General features: G+C 41.0%; 1 protein-coding gene across 1 annotated transcript; it reads right to left on the bottom strand.

Annotated features, from left to right (window-relative positions):
• Nucleotides 1-1,003: 1,003 nt before the first annotated feature.
• On the bottom strand, nt 1,004-17,192 carry LOC127610092 (rho-related GTP-binding protein RhoQ). Its single transcript, XM_052079824.1, has 5 exons — nt 16,629-17,192; nt 16,292-16,350; nt 7,221-7,385; nt 6,740-6,835; nt 1,004-4,328 (listed from the first exon to the last, which is right to left on the bottom strand). The coding sequence occupies exons 1-5, from the start codon at nt 16,768-16,770 to the stop codon at nt 4,167-4,169; spliced, it is 624 nt and encodes a 207-aa protein (XP_051935784.1). The 5' UTR covers nt 16,771-17,192; the 3' UTR covers nt 1,004-4,166.
• Between the last annotated feature and the right edge of the window lie 1,887 nt (nt 17,193-19,079).

Here is a 19,079-nt window from a genome sequence, read left to right as displayed (position 1 = left end):
CAATAATAAACTGAAATATAATGACAAGTATTTCATAAGTGTCAAAGGACTTTATGGACAATGACAATAAGTTTATGCAAGTCAATATTTTCAGTGCCAATCCCAAGAAATTTTCAAGATCTCCTGTTGTTTAATTTCTGGACCACATGCTGACTGATGGCAGCACAGTTTTGCATAATCAATGCTTGGAGTTTGCCGGAATTTCTGAGTTTCTGTTTGTTCACCGCCTCTTGGGGATTGATCATAAATTCTCAATGGGATTAAAGTCTGGGGAGTTTGCTGGCCTTCGACTCAAAATGTCCATGTTTTGTTCCCTGAGCCACCTAACTGGGAGAAGTTGCTCTTGGAGGAGGCAGTTGTGGTGTTTTCTGGACTTCCTTGGGGCCCCATGAATTGAATTGAACCTCTCTCCTTGAAGTTCAATGATGCTCAGTTTCATGGCAAAGAGGGACTTTGCAATTTATTAACTTTCCAATCTTCAAAACATTCTGGAGGATCCGGTCCATGCAAATTGCCATTATAAACCCCCCCACCCCCAAATTTAGGCAGTAGATTTGGTGCAAATTAATATACATTGTTCATGTATCATGTACGAAATGGGTCCAAGTGCATTTTTTAAAAATGGCTCTTACCCCATTGTTCTTGGAAGAGGAAGAACACAACTGGGATCTGCCCTTTTGTGAGACTCTGAATTCAATCAGCTCTAACATGTATTTGTTTATAAAGTCACTGATGACACAAGGTCGACTTGGGATTTTTGCTCAAAAAATGCAGTCCACTAAATTTCTCGGACCGAGCGGAGACATTTGGGTGTGTTTTCGGCGCTGTTTTGACTCTTTGACCCTGTCTTTCGCGTCAGCATCACATCGGGAATGTGACATTTTCAATTTTAAAAGTGTTTCACGATGTCACAGTGCTTTGATCCTACGCCCATCTACTCCAGACTTGCTGGATGGATAAAATACCTGAGTGAAAGTCAAATTAGAAGATTGGGTCACATGAGTCATGTCTAAATCCAAGTTAATGACCTCTGATTCAAAACAAGTCACCTCTCTTGTCAGGCACGAACAGTGCTGCATAAACTTGAACTCAAAAGTAAACTTATAACATATGACTTTTGCACAATAAACACAGTAAATTGAGTTTCCAGGAGCATCAATGCACTTGTGGTTGCAGCTCTCGTCGAGTTGAAGGTGTGGGGGCGGACTCTCCACCAGCAAAATGTTGTTTGACCTGCGAAACGCCATGTGACTCCAAGACAAATGCAGTCGTGCAGGCTGCGGTTGAAAATAAGGTAGCACTCAGCCATTGTATCAGATTTGGAACAGAACAACAGCAGTTCAGCAACAGTTGGCATTTTTCAAAAGATACAAAAAGTCAACAGCAAATGAGCAAAACAAAACATAGGCCGTTTTGGGGAACATTTGGCTTGCAGGAAAAGTACATTTTAAAATGCCAGCATAGTGCCCACTGGCCCTGTTTAGCCTGACATGATACAACATATCAATCTTAAATATAGTTTAATATGACATACCGGTAATTAAAATGACAAATTAATGAATGAATACATGTTGGATTCAATTGACAGTTTTCTCTTTTGTCTTCTTTGAACTAAGACTCCAGATTTTTATCACTTGGCCTTTTAGCTGTCTCGAACTAACAAGAAAACAGGCTGCAGCGAGACGGTCAAATGTCCAAATGTATTTGAGCCCCGGTCGGGCATTTCAGGAAAAATAAACAAAAACAAAAAAACATGCAGTCACTTCAATCACATGACATGTTTTATCGTAGGAAAAAAGATTGAAAATGTTTCATTGTCCACCAATCTTGAGTTGTGCCAGTTATTTTGAAATGTCATCATTCTTATATTTGCTTTAGAAAAGGGTGAGTCCGCAATAAAGCAGGTTAATATGTCATTTTATATGAAAGCCTTTTGTTTGATTTTATTTTTATTCAAAGGAGGCGTAGGCTCATAAAAGTCCATCATCCATTAATTTTTACCCACAGAGGTTTTGAAGTGTGATTTTTCTGTCTTCACGTCTTCACCCCAGCATCAAACGGAATAAATTTGCCTCTCTGGGTTTCTGTTGCAGCAGAATTTAAAAGCAACACCAAACCAGCCACCCATAAGCATTTCAACTCATTTTGGCTGCAGTGATCTCATTCTTTGAGCATTTCACTCTGATTCATCAGACACACCCAAACTTCATAGAAATAAATGCTTCTGAGAATAAAATCTGATTCTACTGTTCACTTGGGTCAATGTTATATAACAATATACTTCATTTATTGGCAATGTGTAATAGTCATGGCATGTAAATGAAGTACAACGACATGATTTGAGGAAGGATATTAGAAAGCGTGGGCTGGTAGATGACCGGTTAGCGCGTCGGCTTCACAGTGCAAAGGTGCAGAGTTTGATTACGGCTCCGGCCTTCTTGTGTGGAGTTTGCATGTTCTCCCCGTGGGTTTTCTCCGGGTACTCCGGTTTCCTTCCTCATTCCAAAAACATGCATGGCAGGCTGATTGACCACTAAATCGTCCCCAAGTGTGAATGTGAGTGTGAATGGTTGTTTGTCCATGTGTGCCATGCGATTGGCTGGCAACCGGTTCTGGGTGTCCCCCGCCTACTGCCTGAAGACACCTGGGATCGGCTCCAGCACGCTCTGCGACGCTTGCTAGGATAAACGCATCAGAAAACGGATGGATGGATCAATATTTAAAACCTAGCCTTTCTATATCTTAATGAGACAGACTAATTCAATTCTTTCAGAATTGCCTCAAGACATCTAATGCAATTTTGCCATTCGTCCAAAACAATCACGTCATTGAGTATGTTTTTGGGGTGCCCCGGACAGTGGTATCTAGTTCCTGCCATTTTGGGCCAAAGCAACCATTGGAGAGGAGTGGACCAACATTCCGCAGGCCCCACAATCAACCTGATCAGCTCATGTCAATGTGAAGGAGAGGCACTGTGAATGAGGCAAATGGATGTTACACCAGATACTGATTGACAGATAAAAAAGTAAACAACATTGGGGAGAAATTGCCTTTTGTGCACATGGAAAATGACAGATTAGTTGAGTTTGATTTCTGAAAAATGAGAGCAAAAACAAAAGCGCTGCTTTCTAGTCAGCCTTTTAAAAAAACTACTCCAGATTAAGTTATCGGATACAGTACTTCATAAACGTATAGACGCAACTAATGTCGTTGCAAATACCGTTGTTCCATCTTGTTTTTCTGACAAATGTTCTTACTCACAAGCTTCACATTTGACCCTGTATTGTACGCAAACATTTCCATCCAATGCAGAGCAACAGCATTCTAGACTTTGATTTAGGATTACAAATTTGTATAATGATAAACTGCTCAAGCTGTGCCTGCGAGTTTGTGCATTCTCAGTGAGTCCCCGTGCCGGAAGATGGACAAGGCTTATAAGCAGAGGAATGTGCTTCATCGGTTGACCCTTTCCTATAAAGCGCAAAGGTCATTTTTGCAACCCGCTTTTGATGACTGCATTTGTTTCTTTGAGTTATTCTGGATGTGAATAGTCCAAAGATGGACTGCGTTTCCTCTCACACTTAAAAAGCGATAAAAGTACAACATACGATTGCATGACAATATGAAAAAATATCTCTCGGTCCAAAATATTTTGGTGATACATTTCCATTTCTCATTTAGTAATCCCTATACAAAGCACGGTTTGAACTACAGTTTGTCAAATGACGATTAATTGAAGACAAGTTGGGTGGCAGAAAAAAAAAAGACAACAACCTGGCTTTCATGCCCAAAAAGGGGCACGTACTACTTTTTGCTCTGAATGACGTCTCCCTCGAGATGGCGTCATAGGTCAACATTCGTGTTTTTAAAAACATTTTACAAATCAAGCTCCCTTTTCATAATGCAAACATGTTCTCTTAAACCTTTGATTGAATGGATTTATTTATATTTAAATCACCTGAATTAGGAGAAGAGTTTTTTTTCTTTGTGTTTGTGCTCCTTGTAATCGCCTCTTCACATGTTGGGCAGCAAAAGAAAGTCAAAGCCTTTGGAGTGTGTCGCAGTTTCAAAACTCAGTCATTGTATGTTTTCTTTATCTCAACTATCGTGAGTTTTTGCAAGTCCGGGACATGTGTGGTCTGCTGCTGAATAGGGACATCTTTGTATCATGTGATTAGACAGCAGTTCATGCAACGGGGTCGCAGTCTTCTTTTCAGAGCTCCTTTCTTTCTCTTGGGAGCCAAAATGGCGATGATGGCCTCATCAAACACCGTCTTAAGGCCTTTTTGGGTAAGTGCTGAACACTCCACGTAGCAACATGCGCCAATCTGAGGAGTAGGAAAGAGGATGATTCGGCAGTCAGTGAACAACACAAAAACAACCCTCGGTTGTCAACAAGTTGTGTATCCGGTATCCGGTAGCACGATTTTTGATTTGGCGTCTCGGTTGAACCTTTATGGGATGTCTTTATGGAGTTTGCATCTGCACTTCCTTCCAAAGTCCACGAGTGTGTTTGGTTAATACTATTAAGAATTTGAATGGCCCTTAGGTGAGGATAGAAGTGAAAATATTTGTCTCCGTCTGTTCAACAGCTGCAAAGCAATCAGCACTTTGTGGAAGACGCTGGACATTTGTATAGGAATTTCCTATAGGATTGGTATAGGAAATAGATGGATGGACACCTGTCAGTGAGGTAACGTTGGGTCGGGGGCAGTTTCCCCTTTCAAAATGAGCCCTTTTTTAAAGTAATATAAGTAGCCTCAGCTGGGATTATTTTTCCATTAATTTTCAAATATTTGCATTTTTATGTCCAAGAATGGATGGACTGGTGTGCGATGCCATGGCAAGTCATGTATTTTTCATCCCAGGCTCCTTACATATGCAGCATTTGGTCAATTGTTGACTTAAAATTGCCATTAGCACAAGGTATATAAGTGGTTGTCGGTTTCTCTGTGTACATGTGTGCACTGCCTATCACAGGAGAACGGATATAAAGGATGAATAATGGATCTGACTTCTGTTCAAGAATGAATAAAATGCTGCAATATATTATATTGGCCCGAATATAAGACGGCCCTGATTATCAGACGACCCCCTCTTTTTCAAGACTCAAGTTTTAAAAAAACTTTTTGAACACCAAATTAATTTTTATACAGAACAAAATTACAGTACATCTGAAACAAATGATTATAACAATATATTTGAGAGAAAAAGCATGTTATTTTGCCTCATTCAAATCTTAATATCTGAACATTTAAGGATGTAAACTAAAGTGTAATCGCATTCGTAAATGAATGGCTTCTGGTTTTTGAAATATAAATGACATCATAACTTCTCCTCAGCTGCCGGTTAACCTGGCCGTTCTTCAACCCACTTTTCTCCAGATTGTCACTACGTTTCTCCATTTTCTGTTATCTCTTCTATTATTTTCTTCTCTTTTTCTTCTTACCGCTATTTTTAATGTTTTTTCGTGCTACCGCGATTTTTACAGTATTGTTATTCTTCATGACAGGAGTTCACTTTGGCCTGGGGAGTCAAGTTCAGCATTTGCTTCAATGATATCTGGCGCCATCTAGCGTCGCAAATGGAAATAATGTCTGGACCCCGAATATAAGATGAGCCCCACTTTTTCTTTATTTCTTTTTTTTTCTTATTTCAATGCAAAAAACACCGTCTTATATTCGGGCCAATACGGTATAATAAAAGGACTGTAATTGAATATGACGATCAGTGTTTGGAGGATGTGATTGGTTGTATTTATTATTTCTAGATGAAAGCTCTGAACAATCCTATGGAGGTGTCATTTCAATGGGAAAAATGTTCCCCAAGATGGCGCCCGAGTAGGCAGCCTTCGGCAAGTGCTCTTCAAGAGCCTTGCTTTTTTGTTCTTTTTTGGTGTTTTTGTCTTTTGTTTTGTCACATGTTTGTTGTTTCATCGTGCGGACCTGATATGGACTGTTTTCAGAGTTTTTTGGCCACAACATTCGTCAAAGGAGAAGTATCTGTGCTTGGTGGTTGCGCCTTCTCGGCAGCACGCCTGTACCAGCACAGATTTTGATTGGGAGGAATGTCGGCGCCATTGACTGTCGGTGCTGGACAGACCTGACACGCTTGTGTTTTTTGCGCCTGTAATGGGCAGCACTTTTCACAACCCCGTTTTGTTCAGTGGCTATGTCGGCGCTGTTGGACAGTCGGCGTTGGTGTGGCTGAATGGATGGCTGCTGAAGTTGAGGATGAGGGGAGAGGAGCGTTGGCGCAGAGCGCCGATGCGTATTTGGAACTGTGAGTTGCCGCTTGGAATTGAAATAGATTTCCATGAGACAGGAGAAGTGAACCAATCTCTTTTTTCGTCAATGGATGCTGTAGCTTGTTGACTTTGAAACTTAGCTTCTAGCTGACGTGTGCACATTTTGAGCATGACGTCTCTGATCCACTGGTTAAAGGAAACTTTGATTCTCTCCTCTTTCATCTCAAACTGCTTCAAACAACAAAGTGTGTGATGGAAAAGTGGTTAGAACTGCATGAGTGTCCGTGTTTTATGTTTTGTGTTGTTTATTATTTTACTTTATGTTAACTATTTGTTAAGCGCTTTGTTACAGCTGCCGCTGTTGTGAATGCACTATATAAATCAGCATGTATTGTATTTCAACAAAAAGGCAACTTGCGTGCTGTAACTGGGCCTGGCAGCTCGTCTGCGTGGAACATAAAAGCTTTCAGGTTCCGTTCAAAATATACAGACCTCCTTAGCCAGTTTCAGGCCTTGCTCAGTCACTATCGGTTTCTCCTTCATATCATTCAGTTTGGCAATGGTCTTTGGGTCATCACGTAGGTCAGTCTGAGGAATGAACAAGAGACATGCTCGTTATTACCACGCTAAATGCAGAGTTTCGTAGTTTTCACAGCCATTGCATTGGATATTGGCATTCACCCTTTCATGCACCAATAATGATAACATTATAACATGTTATGTAACCCGATAACATGCTAAGCTGTCTACTGATGTTACTGCCGTCCCTGAAAGGGTTAAAGGTGCGGGTGTGCCCAACGTTACGGCTGTTAAGTGTGCATACCATCATCTTGCACACTTGGTTGGTCAAAGTCAAGAGAACCATTTCAGCACGTTCAATTTAAAATGACTTATACGAAACGAATCTGCAGATTTTTATACACACGGTAAGGTCAAAGGGTGATTTAGGATTAGCATTTTGGTTTGGGCTCACCTGAGTGCCAATGAGCAAGTAGGGGACATTAGGTGCATACTCCTGCAACTCAGGCACCCATTCTTCACGCACGTTCTGGAAACTGGCAGGGTTAACGACCGAGAAGCAGATGAGGAAAACATCGGTCATCGGGTAGGAAAGTGGCCTGAGTCGGTCATAGTCCTCCTGGAAAAGGATTCAATGTTAGGAAAGTCATGGGCAGATATAATTTTTTTTCTTTCTTTAATGTACCTCAGTGTAATGAATCACTATGAAATATTTAGGTGCATACAATTTTAACATTTTCTCTTCACCGTAGCCAGGTTGGTAGAGTTAACTGATTCTTCGTTTATCAAGTGGTTTGTTCCATACACACTGCCAAGGTCCAGCTGTTTTTCGCATATGAAATTTTATTTTGTAATTTTATGACATGCTTGATACTCGTAAGACTGTCAAGTGGATCTGAGTTATGAAGAGCAAAGAATGCGAAGACCTTCATGTGGGATTTACTTTCTCCTTCGCCCTCTCAATGACAGAGGCAATAAGATTTTCCTTTAACTTGCTGTCCTTTAGAGTAAGCTCAGCCACAAAGTGTGACATTAGATTCCATGCCTCTGTTATCTGTTATAGGTCAAATGTGTAGGATCACACACAGAAAACCATCCTTTGTGTATCTGATCTAGCTTGTTTGTCTTTAACTACAATAAAAGATTTTGAGGAATTTCTGCAACTGGCTGCAACCAGTTCAGGATGTATCGGCACCCCCGTGGCCCTCGTGAGGATAAGCGGATCCAAAAATGAATGGATGGATGGATGAATGTTTATGACTAGGGTAGTCCAAATCACACTTTTATGCCACCCGAGTCTTTAATTTTAAATACAGTAGCCCTAATTTTTCACGGTTAATGGGGAACAGAAACCCCCTGCGGAAGGTGAAAACCGCAACGAATGATTTGCCACCTCACCCTAGGAATTTTCATGTATGTGTATGTGGGCACAAGCATGTTTGAAATATATAAAGAGTATTTATACTTTAAATATTTGAGACAAATATGACAACAGTACACATATGTACTTAAATCCCGAATTATAAAAGCCTATACATTAGTTAACATTCATCAACATTGCCTTCTGAGAGGAAAAGACACTTGTGTTGGTGGCGTAGAAGGCGGCTCTCACTTGACTCGAAGGCTAGACCTTTGTGTGTATAAGCGTTATTAGTTGAAATAGATTAAGATTTATTTTTTAATCAGACAATGGTCTTTTTTTTTGTGAAGAAAAAAAAATCTGACCTAGCTGTCGCTTCCGCCTTCGTCTGAGCTGTCACTGCTTCCCTTGTGATGTGTCTAAACAAGAGCTGACCGTGTCGGGAAACCTTCAAATCAAGGCTTCCCAACCCGGTCAAGGCTGTGAACCAACCCCCGCCACCGCCATTGAAACAATGTGTCCCTGTTGATGGCGGCATCTCCGACAAGCGGGCTTACATTCTCCCACGTAGCCGGTTGGCATTCCTTTGGCGACAGCAAGCTTGTGACGCAATCTGCAATCGTAAGTGCTTTCCTGTGTCCATTTAGAAAGAAATACTCCAGTGGCGTGTTAATGTGGTGCGTTGCCTGTGACTTGTGCTCACGAAATTCAATCTTCCGATCATGCACAGTACTGTAGAAACACTGGGATCCATTCAGCGTATTTCCTCCGAAACGGGCCCACAGCTCGTGAGACCAAATCAATGCCTCGCGCATTTCCTCACTTTACCTCTGACACTAAACGGAATATGTCCTCGAGCCGCAAGTGAGGCGGTTTACATGCTTGCTCAGCTCTAATAATCGCTGTTCGGCGCTTGTTGGCCCACTTCTGTTCAATCTCGTGCTGCTCAGAGGGCACTTGGTTGAGTTGAATGTTTCTATCACAAGGATGTCAGTTTTATTAGGTCGGCTCAACAATTCCTGACATTGCAGCAACATTGCATCACAAATATTCCAAATACTGTCCTATCATCAGTAGGGGGGATAAGAAATCCGGGCAACTTATTATAAGATGTGTGGCTCTCACTATTGTTTATTCCATAAATTTGTCATTAAAGTGTATTACAAAACTATGTTTCCCCTAATTACGGTTTACAAACCAATTCTTGTTTATTAGGTATTGTTCAGTGGTTAAAAAAAACATTTTAAGCAATACACATAAGAGGCACTAATGTACACGCCAACGCATTTGAAACGGATTCCCTCAGTCATTGTTTTCCACCGTAAAAGCGGCTGTTCTTGAATGTCATATTTTCATTGAACACAAAAGAATCCATTTGATTTCATAAATACACAGCCATAAAAAATGACTGCTGAGGATTTTCACGATTTGATGTTCAATAATTTCTGTAAACGAGGACTCGATTATTAAAATAGTTGTTGCTTAATTTGATAATTGAGTAGTTGTCAATGAATAGATTCATTTTGACACCTCCAGCACAATCACCGTATTTTGAGTCCATGCAGAGCTTGCCGCGTTCATTAGGTTACAGTCTGAGCTCTGCTGTGTGACTCAGAGACATCTGAGCACAAATCTCGTGAGTCACCACCACATCCTCATCTTCATTGTCCTCTGTTTCGGTTTCTGTAACCTCCTCAGGGGTCAATAAAGTTGATAGTTCGCGGAATGGAAGCTATCTGTGTTCACATGGCCATTGGGTAAGAATGCAACACCAAATTGACACCATCTGGTTTGCAAACCCAAGCTTTGTACTGACCTGGATTGAACCTTTCCTGGGCCAGCGGTCACTACAGTGGACAGCTTAGCATGTTATCCGGTTATCATTATTGGTGCATGAAAGGGTTCTATTCAAAAAATCATTTTATTTTAGGATGATCAATAAACATCATGCCATATAATTCACATCTAATGAGTTGATTTACAGGCAGTGGAGCTCATAAGAAACTATCGCTTCCAAAACACAAAAAAAAATGTTCAGACGATGGGACGGTAGGTTAGCCATGTCGTCGACATTGTTGCAGGGAGGCCATTCTGATGACTGGTCCCCAGTACATACATGATTTGTATTTATTTCTTTATACTAGCATAAGGATTGTTTTCCTTGGTGCAGTGGCGATGCCCAGTTTTCCAAACCAGCTAAAAACATTTAAGAGCGCCACTGGTTGACATTTCTTCTTACCATGAACTCAAGCTTGCCTATTTTGACTCATCCTGATTAGTATAACCGATTTGCTTACGTCAAGACATTTATCACAAGACTCAGCTGCAAATTGAAGATTCAACCACAAAGAAAAAAAAAAAGTCTCGAAACCTACTTTAGGTACACCTTCAGTCACAATATATCCAACACAGGTGTTTTATCATTAGTTTGTCTTTTAATAATAATCATCTTTTTTAGTTAGCAGTGTAATATGTATGTGCCAATGCATCTCCCCTTTATTAAAATAGTTCAGTTCTCATTAAAACAATACATTTTACAGCACTGCAAACTACAACCCCAGTAATAAACTATTGTTGTTACTTAATACGACCATCAGTGTCAATCAAAACTAACCATTATTATCTTGATAAGAACCTGCTTATTTATACAGCGTTCGTCTTCATTCGAAACAGAACTGCTATCGGTTAGTATAAAGGCATTCCGGATGTTAGACATCAGAGTCTTGCGATATCTGAAGAGGTCTGCCAGCCTTCTGAAGGCATCTGCTGCTTAAGTATGTTTACTATCTATTTATTGCTACACTTAATGTGGATCAAGATGCATTGCCAACAGCTAGTTTTTAGTCAACCTTCTTAAATGGCTCCACAGAGGTGGTCGTCTTTTGTCTTGCTACGTTACAAGCAACTGCTCCATAGACGCATACATGTACTGAGGACAGTGGGACAAACATTATTTGACATCTCAAAAAGAAGAGTTCCGTTGATGAACAGATGTGATGACGTGTAAGGTGTGATGGTGTAGTGCGTGAGGACCAGACCTATATGTTTTTTTAAAATCAACTAATTGTTATAAAATTGATTTTCCCTTTTATAGCCCAATATTTATTCATAAATGAATCTATACTTTTCATACCCACAAATTCATGTGACATTTTGTGTCACACAAGATTTTCTCACTTTGTGAGAGGAGCGTAACAAAACAAGATGGCAGAAGCAATGAAATCAGAGCCAATAAGCTAAAAGGCAGATGTCCGGAGGTTTTTGAGTTTTAACAACCAGAAGACAGCAACTGAAACCTTTTGAGACAGTCACAAGAATGGGAATGTTATTAGTTTACAGCACAGATGTCAAACTCAAGGCCCGGGGGCCAGATATGGCCCGCCACATCATTTCATGTGGCCCTCCGAGAGAAAATCATGTGTGTCAACTTGCATGATCCTTGCTAAAAAATGTTTTACTGAAATGTCAAATTGTCATGTGGAATACATCACATTGAGATTTTGCAATAATGTTGCCCTTAAGAGTAATAATGCGATAATGAGATTAAACATCATAACGGCCCTCTGAGGGAAGACACAACTCAAAAGTGGCCCAGGATGAAAACAAGTTTGACATCCTGGTTTACAGTGTGTTGTTGCCTCTTTATTTACGCAGCCTGTCCTGTGGTTGGAATTGATTTAAAATAAGACAATAAAACGTACATTTAACTGCATTGGATTCAATTCCTAATGTAATTTTATTTTTAAGTTAGAGCAAGAAATGTCTACTATTTGCAGCATTGTTACTTCAGAGAATGTGTTTCGATCTGAAAGTAAAATTGGCACTTTGTGAAATCCTTCAACCGAATCGAAAATCAATCCAAATCAATTGTGAATCGCAAATCCATCTGAATTGGGTCCTTGTCAATTGAAATCTGAATCGATAGGCAGCCAGACATGGAATGAACTCTCAGTGTGGGTTGCAAGTTCAACCTTTCGAAGATTTGTTTTGTCCAGCTACTTGAACAGCTTTGGTAGGTTGTTTTGAGTGCAGGCGCAGCGGATGAACAAATGAATAAATAAACACTTTGCCCTCTGCTTCCTTGTCACAATTAGTGATAAAGGCTCTTCTGGCATTCCCTATGGAATAATTCAATTGCGAGTGGATTTTCAGACAATAGGAGGCAGACAAAACACTGAAATGAGCTGTGAATGTGTGGTTCAGACACACTCACACACAAACACACTCACACACACGCACTGGAATGACTGGTTGGTGACTCATCCAATAAGGGACACTGGTGTACGTTTCCTAAGAGTTAGAGGGAAAAGACAGGCATATCTGTCTGAATGTTCTGAACTCTTCTTCATGCCCAAAACGCCACTCAGATGTGCTTCCGTCGCATCCGCGTTTGCGTCGCCGGTACCGGGAGGTGAACAAACATGTCTGACTACATCCATCCGTCTGCCATTCAAGAGCCTTTTCTAAAGTGATTGGTAGAAGTAACTCAACTTCTTCTGTCCAAATGATTTTTTTCTTTTTTTGCTAGTAGACATAATTTTGTTTTTTGTGGCGCAGAGAATTGACGTAGAACGCAGATCAGCTGAAGGGAGATTTTATGCATGCGTACGGACATGGCGGTGTTATATCAGAGCACCACCTTGCTGCCTGGTATGCATACACAAAATAATTACACACACGCTTGCATCACCGTATACATGCATATTTTTCAACGCTTGTCCAAATGCAAAATGAATAGTGGAGACCAGACACCGCCTTTACGTCTTCTGTTCAGATCGTCATCATTTTAACATAGCCTAAGTCTTTGGGAGAACGTGCGCTAGACAGGGAATGCCCACATTTCAGGGTTACTCCACCTGCACTGCGTAAACGACAAAAAGGTGAGCAAATTACCTATTTAAATCAATGAGATTGACATTTTTTCGGGGGTCCCGTGGGAATCCCATGGGATGGGAGTCAACTTAACCTTTTTTCACAGGATTGGGATGGTACGGGATAAAAAGTTCACGGGAGCAAAGGGCAGCTGCATTATCCAGTCAGAAAAAAAAACTACTGGGCAGATGCACAGTCAGTTTTAATGTAGGTGACCTCCAAAATGCGAGCAGTAGGAGAATGGGATGTACTTGGAAGGAGATGAAACAGGATTTTTTATTTTTTAACTATGGTCTGGGGCTGGTGCAGGACAGGATTTTTTTTCTGTGGGAGTGGGATGGGACAGGACTGAAAATCCATTCCTGTGTCACCCCCTACTGCACAACACATGGGGAATGCCCTTGAATTGGTAGGAGATTTGGAGCATACCTCATTTTACTTTGAGTAAGAGGCAGGGTACACCCTAGACTGGTCACCAAGTGATCACTGGACACATTAGTAACCATTAGTCAAACCTATCGACAATTTAGAATCTTGAATGAACTTAACACGCACGCACATTTTATGCTAAGCATTCTTTTGGATGATGACATCACAGTTCCGCATTGTGTTTCTTTATCAAGCAGCAGACCCAACAGCTGCTACAACTACTCCGATAACTTTTTTTTTTTTAAACCAGGTCACAGTCTTTTCAACAAACACTGAAAGTGGGTTCTTCTTCCTCATAAGGAGTTTCACTCTCTTAAAAGCGTCATGCCTTACTCTGTCTTTGCCGCATCTGTCTGTCCTTCCTCTTTGTATCTCCTCAGTCATTCTGCCCTCTTATTTGGGCCACCACGCTTTGATCACACTTTGAAGCTATAAACATTAGCAGCTGGCCTCCTGCTCCCTGAAAGAGGTCAGAAGAGTCAGGGGCGGCAGGGGACGGATTTTGAACGGTGGAAACTCTACTCTCCCTGGCTGACATCTGGGGGAACTTCTCTATTTCAGAATGAGCTAAAAACAAACACACACACACACACACACACACACTTACAATTAACACACACTAGAATAGACAATCAGGAATCATAAGAAAGTGTAACACAACAGCGATCTGTGTTCTGCAGAAGAACACACAAAGCCACGGATAGATTGTTGTGTGGCAAGAGGAGAAATTGATTTAACATTCAGAAATTAAGAGCTCAGAGGTACAGACTTGAATAATCTCTTAGCCTTTATGAGCCTTGTTTATCATTTTCCCGGCAAACAGATTTGCTTTCAGACTGTGACTCATTCACACTCTTAAATCGAGCCTGAACAGTTTTGGCTATCCAATATGTGACGTGCACATTTGTAGCTTGCTGGAAAGACACTAAGGGCCTCTTCGGAAAGTCCGATCTCTTAACCCTCATGCCGCTTTTCCTTCACCTTTGTTGGATGACGTCAGCAGGTTAAGGAGAGATGAAAAGGTGCTTGCTCCCTTCCCAACAAAGGAACAGACAGCATTGTTTCAGAATAAGTAGTGCAGTAGTTGTCATGGCAACTAATGTGTGAAGTATCGCTAGCTTAGCATGTGGCTTCCATATGCTGCAACAAGGATTTACAGCAGCAAAAAAACGCCATAACCGACCAGCATTCTATCTTTGTGACACAGGACTCTCATTAAGGTAATCCATTTTAAACTAAAAAGAAAAAGTTTTACGTCGGTAGAAGCTGAAGTTTCGAATCCAACCAGTACTCTTTCGCACCCGTCAACATAAGGTGAGATGTGTGGGTTTGAAGAGGCAGAGTGTGCCCCCTTCCATTAATTTACAAACACAGCGTATTATAAACCAATCAGCATCTCGTACTAGAGCAGTTTCCATCTCTACTGCCTGACACACTGGGCTCCGGCACTCCTTTTTTGGAACACTCTGAATAACCCAATGGCACATTTGAAAAACAGGTCTTGAGTTTCCAAATGGTTGGAGTGAAGCAGTGCACGCTAAGCGTGTATTTTCAAATCTTTTTTTTTCTGGCTGAGATAAAGTGATCTACTGCACCACTACTTGTACTAATGTACAGGCGTACATTTCAAACACCCACGTCTCTTACCAAACACTTGCTACTTTTCAGACAACTTTTTTGATACAAACGCACGATTTTGGTCTGATTCAGCAAACTCAGTGTTGCCATTTAATGTACGTTATGAATAGAAATTGGTCATTATCTTTATATTTATTATATTTTTAAGCGCCATTATTCAAAAGATGAGTTTCCCTAAACATTGCCATTAGCATTCAGCATTTTCTACCTCTTCTGCTAGATACTATGCTGACCTACGACCTAAGTAGTGAGACATGTCTTTGTGTTTACTTTTAACTGGATTCATAAGCTCGAAGTGGGCCATTTCCTGCCTCTCTGTTTTAATGAATCCAGCATATGGTCCTCATCACATACGTGTATGCCTAAGCATATTTAGAATAAAACTTTGCATCTGGTTTCATTGTGCACAATGCTATCACAAATCAAACAGGAGCTAACGGCGGAAACATTCCTTCGTAGGCGCCCACTGCCACAAACTCCACAAGGCACCATTAATCTTGCCGATCATTCAGTGACTTCATTTCTGCTCTGTAATTGATTTCCAATATGTCAAATCAAACCTATAAAAAAAATGGTAAAGCATAAATATTTTAACGCAGGTATTTGGTTTTAGGAATATGTAGCAAAAAAATGCAAATAATGTCTATAAGCAAGTTTTTGTCATAGTTAAAACGCTAAATGACTGGTAATTTGTCAGAACAGGAAGTTCAAATGCCTGCAACCAGACGTTTCTCAACATTTACTCAATTTGTGTCTGTTGTTCGTATACGATTGCTCCAGCCAGTGTTTCTGGACACACATAGGCCCTAGTGTTGAGAGAAAATATTGTGTGTGTTTGTGTGTGCGTTTGTGTGCATGCATGTGTGTGTGGGCTGCTGGATCTGAGTTTTAACGATTGTGTGCTGAATGGCACATTGAGGGAAAAAAAATCGCAGCAATAGACAGCCCTATTAACAAATCTGTGACATCATTACTGCACATAGGAAGCCTGTTCTTGCCATAATGGAACTATTGAATGCCTCTCACTACCACCAATGTGTATGGTACACAAGACTTTGGCAGCAAATATGTGCGAACACTATCACCTGTTGCAGCTTAGTGTCTGATCTAAATATGAAGCCTGTGTGTGTGTGCATGCAGGGCGCAGGGGCGTGTGTGCTTTTCTTTGACAAGCTTGGCATCAGACCAGAGTTACAAAAAAACAAAAACAAAAAAAGTGTATGTACCTGACCGGCAGTGTCGTACAGTCCCAACAAGTACTGCTTTCCTCCAACATTAACACTCACTGTGAGGAAATAACAAAGAGCAGTTAGAAAGAGGAAGCCTTGTGGGTGACAAGGTGTGGGTGGGTGCATAAAGCGCAGGGGAGAGGGGGGGGCTTTGGGTCCCCAACCTCTGTCTGCAATGAAGGCAAACAAGTGGTTTTGATTATAGCAACAGATGCAGTTTGAGTGCAGCAGGAAACAGTGAGTGCACTATTCTCTATACAAGTATGTTAAAATAAAAAACCCGGAACACGCAAACATGTCATTATTAGAAACAATATGATATTTCTGTGCCTACCTGCATAATGATCAAACACCGTTGGGACGTACTCCTCAGGAAAGGCGTCATTGGCATAGCTCATTAGAAGACACGTTTTGCCCACTGCACCGTCTCCGACCACGACACATTTTAGCATTATAGTACCGGTTCCGTTTGCCATAATCTCGATCTCAAACTCATCATCATTGTCCTCGACCGCCCTGTTTTGCCGCCCTCTTGCGCTTTCTCTTCCCGCTGTTGCTGCTGCTACCGACCGCCGGTGATCACCGCACGGCGGCGGGCATCACCAGCCTCGGTGCCTGGCTGCGAGGCGTAACGAGAGGCTACACAACCGCATGTTCCTCCCTTACCTCAACACCACCGGTTACACTGCTCCCACACAGCACTTTTCTGTCACTATCTTCGGTGTGGCCACACTATGAGGTTTAAGTGAAGGCTTTCTAATCCAACATGTGACCTTTTCATCGGAGCTTTTTTTTCCCAGCGTGTTGGATCACATCTCCAGCCGATCAGTTGTGTGCGCTTCCCGGCGTGACTCGCTTTGCCGGACGCTCTGTGGAGCAGCTGAGGCCAGAACAAGGTGTGTGAGTGCGCTTGGTGGAGAGGCGGAGCTTACATTTGGAACCAAGGCACTGTATAGAAAGTACATCGCGTAAAGTACTGTACACACGTGCCGATTAGATTTTTTTAACCATCTAAGCAATTTTTATTGTATTCATTCATTATGCCGTCTTACTGATACGTGTATCAAATTTTCTTTCCATTTTCAATTGGCAACCGATAAACAAAAAAGTAATTGCAGTATTTAAGATGATTCGGCACAGAAACGCAAGGCGGCCGGCGGATGGCGGAAACAACTTTTATAACATTCCGAGTTTAGACTCAGATAAAAAATGCAAAATTGATAACGGGCTACCGGACTATGTTGCTGTATTTCACAGCTATACAGTATTTCTGTTTAGTTTTTTCTCCGAGAACCGCCCTGAAGAAAACGGCTTGGGTCACTTTAAGCGTTTATTAAACACACCAAAACAAATCCATCAGTGAATATATATATATGCAACGCAGTTCTGTATCCTTTTTGATATAAACTATATTTAATTTTGGGAAAAAAAGTGCTGATTCAAAGATTCTGTTTAACGCAATTAACGCAAAATTGTTGAAGATCTTTCAGGATTTTGCGGTGAGCCATGGCCTTGTTTCCTGCTAGAATATCTCCATAATCAGAACCAAAATGGGAGCAATTTGTCGTGCAGTGGAGCCCACATATTCATGGTTTGGCTTTCACATTCACATATTTTGCATTTTTTTTCCAATATTAAAAAAAAATCTTTTTTTGGGGGGGGGTTCAAAGTTTATTTATTTATTCTTTGTGGGGAATGCATATTGAAGGTTAATTAGGGGGGGAGGGATTGAAGAATTTGGTGGGGCTTAAAATAAATAAAGAAATCCCAATACACTTTAGTGGACGTCAGTGATACATGGATTTTCGCTAATTGATAGCTGGCCCAGTCCCTATAATCCATGAATAGTGTGGTCCACTTGTAAGCAAACACTATTTAAAGGAGTGTGGCCTGAATTTGGCCTGAGGTCATCTGGGATAGGCAATCCTGAATGGGGCATGTCGTACAGAAAATGGATGTGTAGATGTGCATTTCTAGAGATACATATTTAGCCTAAGGCCACTGTCCACGTGTACAGTTTTGTTTTTATTCATCTTATTAAAAAGAAAAAAAAGATAAATGTTCTATTATTAAATAAATTAAATAATGCAGCACAATTCAATTAGGTCAGTTTTCTCCATCGACATAGAAACACTGCAGAATGTTTCTTTTTTGGAAAGTCTTCAAAAAATTTAAAATAAAGAGTATGTGAGCTCAAAAAACAATACTTGTGGAACACAGGCCAGTAAATTTGTAGGAATCTGCATTTTTCAAACCATCAGTGCACCTGAATGTGTTCTGAATAAGAGGATATTAGTAATTTCAAGTTGTATACCCCACCGACTGTCCATATTAAATTGAAATTCAGATCACCAGTAAATTGAGGCATATGGTTGGTTGGGTGAATGATCAATACATGTACAGTACTATACCTGTATATCCTTGTTCCAACTGTCAGCTTGAACGTGTGCATGTATGGGATGGCATCCTGGTTAACAGTCCCTAGACTGCTGCTAGCAATCCTATCAGCTGCAGGGGGCGGGGACAAGGATTCTCCTGCTATCATTGTATTTGACAGCTGCTGCAGGAGGTCATGTGACCAAACATGAACAATTACCTCATACATGTACTCCAGCTGAAGGTGTTTGTTTCATTGGAGACACAGTTCTCTCTATGCTGGGTTTGACACATCAAGCCACGTCCACTTCAAGTCAGTGTTCTGCGATTTATGAGGATAGATGGACCAATAAATCCATTACTGCTTTATGACCGCAATGGTATTATTCCCTTTGGCTAAAGTAATCAA

This window comes from Hippocampus zosterae, chromosome 11 (assembly GCF_025434085.1).
Source record: "Hippocampus zosterae strain Florida chromosome 11, ASM2543408v3, whole genome shotgun sequence".
NCBI lineage: Eukaryota > Metazoa > Chordata > Actinopteri > Syngnathiformes > Syngnathidae > Hippocampus > Hippocampus zosterae.
The sequence above is the reverse complement of the archived record's forward strand: the minus strand, read 5'-3'. Positions and strand labels throughout refer to the sequence as shown.